General features: G+C 44.5%; 1 protein-coding gene across 2 annotated transcripts; it reads right to left on the reverse strand.

The window, feature by feature from the left end:
* Positions 1-2,955: 2,955 nt before the first annotated feature.
* LOC125546321 (zealexin A1 synthase) lies at positions 2,956-6,150 on the reverse strand. Of its 2 annotated transcripts, none has more exons than XM_048710563.2 (2): positions 5,064-6,143; positions 2,956-3,731 (listed from the first exon to the last, which is right to left on the reverse strand). In XM_048710563.2, exons 1-2 carry the CDS (start codon positions 5,964-5,966, stop codon positions 3,231-3,233), a joined length of 1,404 nt encoding a protein of 467 aa, XP_048566520.2. In that variant the 5' UTR covers positions 5,967-6,143; the 3' UTR covers positions 2,956-3,230. The 2 variants fall into 2 exon arrangements, with proteins under 2 accessions (XP_048566520.2, XP_048566528.2); XM_048710571.2 differs by having other exon boundaries at positions 3,360-3,731; positions 5,041-6,150.
* Between the last annotated feature and the right edge of the window lie 2,009 nt (positions 6,151-8,159).

An 8,159-nucleotide genomic window follows, 5' to 3' on the forward strand; every position in this document is an offset into this window, starting at 1 on the left:
TCTCGTGTTCGATCCTCTCTGTAACTTGCCTACTAAGGCTTTGCCTCAATATATACACGCGGCCCGAGACAAAGGGTTCTATGCTTCCCAAAATACTTTACATGGCCGACTATAAACATAACCCTTCAAAGAGACATAATATTTTCCAAAAAAAGAATTTTAAGAGAATGCGTTGGCCCTTTGCCTGGAAAGCAAATCAAAATCACTAAAATTCACTGAAGTTCGGTAACTGAAATTCAGTACAATCAAACTAGAAGCGAGCTATGAGGAAATGTTGAACTTGTGAAGGGACCTAACCTTTTTTATCAACATCTAGCCACGAAAATATGCTAGCGGCTTTAGCAGCCATCGTGTGCCATGTCGGTCGGATAAGGTTCTCTCTAGAGCCCCCCCTGCCTGGCTTCCCCGGCACCAATGGCACCCTCAACACCCAAACCTAAACCGTACTATCTAAGCCTCAGTCATCGCTGCCTCTCAGGGCTGGTCGGTCATTGTCATACCTCTCAAGTTTGGTCCATGCTCACTTCCTTCAGTGTCAAACGTGTAATGGAGCAAGTCATGATGAACCATGAGTTGTCCTTAGTAATATTGAAATATAATCCATGTATTGTGGCGCGTGCGTGAGTTGTATTCTCTTATGGTTAAGCTTGATCTTATATTTATGTTGTCATGTAGACTATTAATATCATAGAGATCAACTCTCAAACCATCGTATCCCAATGATGTAATCTCTTTGTAATCTTTCTGTTGGCTGCACACCCTTACAAACACGAATGCGTCCTTGCTGGCAGGCATACGCTTCAACGATCTACATCTAAATTAGAGCTAAACACGTTGCAATCCTCCTCTGCTCTGGCATCTCTCTTTCCCATGTTCAGATCGGAGAAAAACTAACCTCGAAGAATTTCCTCCCATGGAAAGCTCAAGTGTTGCCGCCGATCCAGGGTGGCTTGCCCGTGACCTTCCTTAACGGGTCGTGGGCAGCACCACTAGAGGAGGCTAAGGCCCCGCTTGGAAACTCTTTTCGTTTTCCCAGCTGTATTGCATGAGTATAAAACCGGTGAATGCAATTACACCCATCGCTTGGTCTGTAAAAGTTTTTGACTATAACATTGCCAAAATAACCAGAAAATAAAACGCACACGGTGAACCAAGCGTGATTTCAGGATTCAACTGGTTATTTTTACGTCTCCGACTAATACAATTGTTTTGGGCTAGAAAACGCCGAACCAATCGCGGCCTTAAGGTGGACAAGACCATCGAGAAGGTTCAGAACCCAGTTTATGTCGCTTGGGTCGCCTAGGACCAATGGGTCGTGGAATTTCAGTGTGATGAAGGCCGGCATGGCTACCTTTGCAACCAATACCAGCGATAAGGCCAAGGTAGCGGTGAAGGCTCCTACAACAACTTTCCTAGAGTGGCACCTTCTGAGAGAAACTTTGTTTCGAAGTACTTTATAAGAATTTCGAAGGATTGAAATCGTTAGTAATTTTTCCTACGTTGATCGTTTGATTCGCAAGATCAAACCCTATAGTATTTTTTACTAAAGATTTCCATGTAGGCCTTCTTTGGTTCGCAGGATTCTAAAAACTATATATAAGAATAAGAAAAACACAGGAATATGATAGGAATGCTTGTGAAAAATTAAGGATTGGTTAACATAGGAATTCTACCAACTTTTGTATTTGGTTCACAGGAATTTTAATAAACATGGCCATGTGTGCGGCAGTGCAGGGCAAGAGCCCGTTTCGAGGGATCACATGAAAATGTGTAGTTAGAATTTTACTATAACACTAAGAATTTTAGTCTCATTGTACGTGCATAGGAATTAAAAAAAGAGGTCCAAGTGGATGCTAAATTTCCAACGGCTCAAAGAGGAGCGGAAAGGCCTCTCATCCTCCTCCTCCTCTTCCTCCTCTTGCTACTACTACCAGGGCCAAGAGTGTGGACCATGCCTTCCCTCTCCACCCACATGACGGCAAGCGAGGTGCCGAGGTTTCTTGCAGAATTATCATGAACCAATTCGATATTGGGAAGTTATGCCATACAAATAACCACATTGATAAGATGAGGGTTTATGAAGTTTTTGTTTGCTCCCAAGCTTGAGACCAGCGGGGCAAGAGCCTATTTCAAGAGAAAGATTACCGTACTGTAACTAAAACTATTGGAAAATTTCTATCTAGTGACTTTTAACATGACAACTCAATTTCAGATGGTATATCCCGAAGGTTGATGTTATTTGATAGACTCTGAACTGTCCTGTGGTGTACTGTAGAATCTGGTAATTTTAAAGAATGTTGAATAGTTTGAGTTATATTTTGCTATCATATTTAACTGAAGAGTCTTTCAACTAGCAAAAATATTTGTATGAAATAAATAAATATGTTTTATAAGAAATTATAGCAACCACAAACAGAGTCTTACTAGTGAAAAGGTAGCTCTAGTAGATCCTTTGCAAATACTCCCTCCGTTACATGTTGAGTGTCGCTGACTTAGTAAACTTTGTACTAAATCAGCGACATTTAATATGGAGTGGACGGAGTACGTATGCTATCTGGTCATTGGTTGGATAAAAAGCGAGCCTCCAATGCCTTGTTCATAGTGCACTCACAAAATAAATGAAAATCAATTCTATCTACCTTTTTCATGCTTCAATAATTGGATGAGCAGTCAAGTATGTTGTTTGCCCAAAGATTATCATATATAGGATCCTTGCCCTGGACGGGTAAATGCCAAGAACTTCGGATCAGGCAACTTGAGCTCCATGAGACTACTTTCGAGACAACATATATGTTCATATCCACTGATAGCAAATCACATAAAGCACATATGTTTCTGATCCACAGATCATACTTAATTAATAGTCATGTGTTATTACAAAGTTCGTATAACTATGTACAACGACGTAAAATCTTCTGTTGTGCACTAGTAGTACATACAGTAGATGCAATACCATGTTTGCAATAAGATTTTCTTATTCGTTTTTAACCCAACTTCTCATATTCCATTGCATAAGGGAACAACCATACATTGCAAAAAAGACATGCGCTGAAAGTGCAGGTACATGAACATGCGTTGTCACGTGTATATACAAGCTCTGTGCTTCACTTCGACATCTTGGACCACACATGTGGAATAGCTCTGAGTTGCAGGTCATACCTTCTGCTTACAGCCAACCCAAACTTCTCGGACATATCAAACGAAACAAGGCTAGAACCATCAGGAAGTCTCTAGTTGAAGTGATATAGAAAGTTTGTTAATGCCATCTCCATGACCGACGAGCCAAACTGGATCCCGGGGCACTGCCGTCGCCCAGCTCCAAAGGGAATGAATTCAAAGTATGTTCCATTGTAATTTAAGTTGATGTTCTCAAACCTCTCTGGCCTAAACTCTCTAGGGTTGTCCCAGTTTTTCGGATCTTGAGAAATTGCAACGGCATTAATGTATATATTGGTGCCTTTAGGGATGTCATACCCCATAACTGTGCAATCCTCTCTAGCTGATCGTGGGATTAGAGAAATTGGTGGATGCAACCTAAGGGTTTCCTTGATGACCATCTGCATGTAGTGGAGTTTACCGAGGTCGTTATTAGTAATGACAGATCGGCCTTCACCAAGAACCTCCCATACTTCTTGTTGTGCCTTAGCCATGATTTCAGGACTCCGCCCAAGCTCTGACATAGCCCACGCCAAAGTAGTTGATGTGGTCTCCGTGGCACCTGCAAACATATCCTGTCGTACAAAGCACAATCAAACATCTCCCTATATAAAGTAATATATGAATACTTCAAAAAGCTACCTCTAATCGTATGAATAATTTAAGTGTTTGTCTGTGAAGACTAATATAGTAACATGTCACCAATTAAATGTAGACACTACAGACGATGGTTAGTACACTCATCACTCAGGAATATGGACAGTTGGGGCATACTAACGATGTGGTGCGCTTTCTTTTCTAAATAGGCACTACATCTGTTCTATTCTTTCTATACTAACAGCAGAATATATTTCTATTTTTGTTAAATTATCATATAATCATTCAAAATAAAGGTTAAAGATACACCAACAGAAATGTATCAACGTCTAAAATATACTATGCAATAAAGGGGTAAATAAGAGTAGAAAAGTCTGGGTGAGATAAAATAAATACTCAACACTTTCGAGGCAATAAGATGTTGTCATCGCATTTGCGAGGGCCACCGTGCTAGTTAATACATGAAGATAATAGATCTAGTCTCTGCAGTAAAACTACATCAACATCCTAGCAGAACCCATATGACAATCCTGTTGTCTAACCTGTGAAACCACCTAACCCAGGTTGTGTCTTTGAGGTGCATGCATGACTTATTGTCTTTGTTCAAGACTTTTAGATCTAGGAGGACAAGGAATGTGACATCAATGGAGGGCTACCCTTCTCCACTAAGCATGCCTACAAAATCATTCACTGCGATGAACATAAAGACACTAATGCGATTACATTTGGTGTTCCAGCGTCCAAAAGAAGCCCAAGATCTTTGATTGGCTCCTATGCCAGAATAGCCTAAAATCTAAAGCAGATATGGTTCACAAGCACATTGCCAACGAGACCACCTGCCCATCTTGCGGTTACCATTCAGAAGATTCCGTCCCCTTGTTATTAGAGTGGCAACTCATCGGCATTTCTCAAGGGGATGCCATCGACTATCTTTGGAACTACCCTACTCTAACAAGAACTAGAAGACTCTACTTAGTTGTCCGTATTCCTAATCATCCTTTGGAATAATTGGGATGCTCGGAACGCGAAGGTTTTTCGCCATGTTGACAATCGCAGATGTACCACGATCAACAACATCATCTCTGAATTAACTCTGTGGTCTCATGTCTCATCGGTTGAAGAAACCGAAAGATAAGATTAATGCATTTGTACCTAACCTCGCGTGTAAATGTGCCTATGTCCTCACCCTATTTGGAACGGACTGCCTTTCACTAATATATTGACCCCTGCCCCCACCCACCCACCACCACCTAATCATTTGAGTACCCACCACAAAAAAAACAATACCTGAAATTAAGAGAAATACTCACAAACAAGACGGCGCAAACAGTCTCTGTGGTTAGAGGGAATTCCAAAGAGTCATCCTTCTGCAGCCTGAGCAGCACGTCCAGCAGATCCTCGTCGTCAGTGCCGGAGACGCCAACGCCAGCAGCTCGTGCGGATTTGCGCTCATCGATGATCTCTGAAATGATGCGCTGCATACGGCCACAGCTCTTCTTCATCTGGCGCTCGCCATTGCTCAGCCACCTTACCAACCTCGACGATGGGAAGAGATCGACGAGACAGAAGCCGCCCAGCAGCTTAAACGCCTTGTCCAACTCGCAGAGGTACTCGCCCTGCTGTGAGAACTTCCCGCCAAAAACTGCCCTGGTCACCACGTCATTGCTGAGCGCCATCACCTTCTCGCTGACGTTGATGGTGTGGCCGGTCGAGGCAGCGGCCGTGATGTCGCGGAGGAGGCTGCCAACCTCCTCGGCCCTGATACCCTCCATGCGTTTCACCTGCGTGGAGCTGAGGAGCTCCATGACGCAGACCTTGCGCATCTGGCGCAGATGGTCGCCGTAGGGGGCAAAGGCGATGCCCCTGCCGCCGCTGCTGAAGATGTCCAGCGTCACGCCGCGCGGCCGGCCCGCGAACACGAGGTCGTTGGTCTTCATCACCCGCGCCGCCGCTTCAGGGCTGGACACGACGACCGCGGGGACCTCGCCCAGCATGAGGTGCATCAGCTGCCCATGCCGGCGAGACAGCTGCATCAGCGTGCGGTGTGGGAGGGCGCCGGCGACGTGGTGGAGACTGCCGATGATCGGGAGAGTCCATGGCCCAGGAGGCAGCTGCTTCGTGGCCGGCTTGCTCTTGCCAACCGAGAGCTTGACAAGCCAAATCACCAGGAGCGTAAGTAGGGCTAGGAAAGACAGGCTTAGCCACCCCTCCATGGCAATGGCAGGCAGCTCTACTATTGAACAGAGACGATATATTCAGTATATGTCCGCTAGTATAGAGAGAGGAAACACCTGACTGGTAGTGGTGTCTTGTATTGCCAAAATGCTAGACACACGGGCTAGATCAACACCTTCACGGATCAGCTGACTTGTCCTTTTTTAATTGGGCTATAAATAACCTTCTCTTCCTAATTACCCCCCTCCCCCCCCCCCCTCTCCTATTCTAACCTGGTGGGCTGGGCGCCAAGCCCCGTAATAGCCTGTTGATGTAGCTAGCAAAGCCGCTTGTATTGGGTATGAATCAGGATAAGAAGAATGACTCAACAATCATGTTCCATGTTTGTAGTATTTAGGCCAACTCTTCTTCTTTTTTTAAGGTTGTCAGTGCATCATGATTAGCACATGAACAAGAACAACTAGTTTATAAATTATACACAGGTAAGGGGAAGTGAACTATATATTGACAAATATCAAAGGCATCTTTTGTATTGTGACTTGGTAAAAAAAACATTAATGGAGCAATTATTGGTCAATGCTTCATTTGAACCAATCAAAAAACATATTCACACTGCAAGAGTAGGTACTTGGCACCGGTGTCAGCAAATGGGAGCAGTTGGGTATGGAACGTCACCAATGTGGAAATACTTGACTGTCAGCACTGCCTTGTAGCGGGTTGTATATACAACATGATTAGCACGCAGGTAGCCAGTTTATAAAGTAATTATGCACAAGCAGGAAGAAGGATGCTGTTAATTAAAACATCGTCGACCCAAACAACATTGAGTGGAACTATGCATACCGAAAGACTTGGTACTTCGCACCGGCGGGTGCCGGCACAAGGGAGCAGTTTGCTGTCACCAATGTGGAAATCATGGACTGTCGAGTATTTCCTTGTATCGATCAGGATAATAAGAACGACCCCACATAGCCATGTTTGGAGTATTGATGTTCTTATTATGGACATGCCAAACCTGCAAACATTAAAAAAAAAGTAAAAAAAAAGGCAGCATTAGTTTCAGAAGATTAATCTTTGCATATGCACATGCACTTACTACTGCATCGCTCTAGATGAATACAGTATAAAAGAGATAGAGTATGCTCCTGATAGTTGTATTTTACTGGATAATGCACAAGTTAAGCCAGAAAAGGGGAAAAAGAAACTGAGGAGAAAAACAGAGGTATACAGGACGATACCTTTCAGGAAACATTGATGAGAACTGAAAATGCTGCTATGACACTGTGTTTTTCACTTTCTCGATACGAGTCCATGCATGTGAGTGCTCATAGAGCACTTTAAGCTGCTTAGCTGCCTTTCCCTATCAAAACGTTGATTGCTGATCAGGCTCACAAAACAGTAAGCAGATAGTTCTACGCTTGCCTCGAAGCAGCTCTTGTGTGTCACCATGAGGATAACCCAATCGACGAATGGAAGCATTTATCAATTAGAATTTCTTAGCAAGGAAACTTCAACCATCCTCCAACGGTGTGATCAGATACTACTGATCAAGATCCACGCAGTATGTACTTTGAACGCAAACGGTGTGCTTGGTTCTCCGATACTTTGTATGCAAGCGGTGTCCAAGCCGATTGCCCAAAAAAGTCTGAATCCTGTCTCTTCCTCATCGTCAATGTCTATCTTCTTTGGTGCATTACTGTCTCCTTGCTCCGGCTGAAGTGCGGATGACACTGGGATTGGATGGGAGGAAGGTGGACATCTGAACTTGACCTGACAAGGCATTCAAATTTAGGAGCAACAGGAAACTTGCCGCCGGCGGGTCATTATAGAAACTACTTTGATCGACTGGAAACTACTGTTGAGCTGTTCTGATTGCGGGCATTTGCGCGAGCAGGTGGTGGGCGTGCTCCATCTCATGCCCCCCAAGAGGAACCGACTGACCTTGTGGAGTCCGGCGACGGAAGTCAGCTAGGGCGAGCACCTCGTGTTACAGCTATTTTATCCTTGGTAGTCGTGGAGGGGATGGGGAGCGGGCCAGCGACGGTGCGCGGCCATGGCTCCGGCGAGTAAGGCCCCGTTCGGATCTTGTCCAGCTTCCCAGAATAGCCAGCTTCCCGTGAAGCCAGCCGCAGCCAGCTTCCGACGGGAGCAGCAATTCGTTCGGCAAGCCAGCTTCTTGGTCGTACCAGCTTCCAGCGTTGTAGCCCATATATTAGGCCAATTTGGCCTGA

The sequence above is a fragment of the Triticum urartu genome, chromosome 1A, assembly GCF_056163025.1.
Source record: "Triticum urartu cultivar PI428250 chromosome 1A, HENAU_Tu73, whole genome shotgun sequence".
In the NCBI taxonomy this organism is placed as follows: domain Eukaryota; kingdom Viridiplantae; phylum Streptophyta; class Magnoliopsida; order Poales; family Poaceae; genus Triticum; species Triticum urartu.

Excerpts from the sequence above, each read along its gene's own strand:
- LOC125546321 (XM_048710563.2), bottom strand. The coding sequence starts at position 5,966 with ATGGAGGGGTGGCTAAGCCTGTCTTTCCTAGCCCTACTTACGCTCCTG. Across the intron at positions 3,732-5,063 it reads CTGTTTGCGCCGTCTTGTTT|GATATGTTTGCAGGTGCCAC; the intron begins GTGAGTATTTCT and ends TTTGTACGACAG.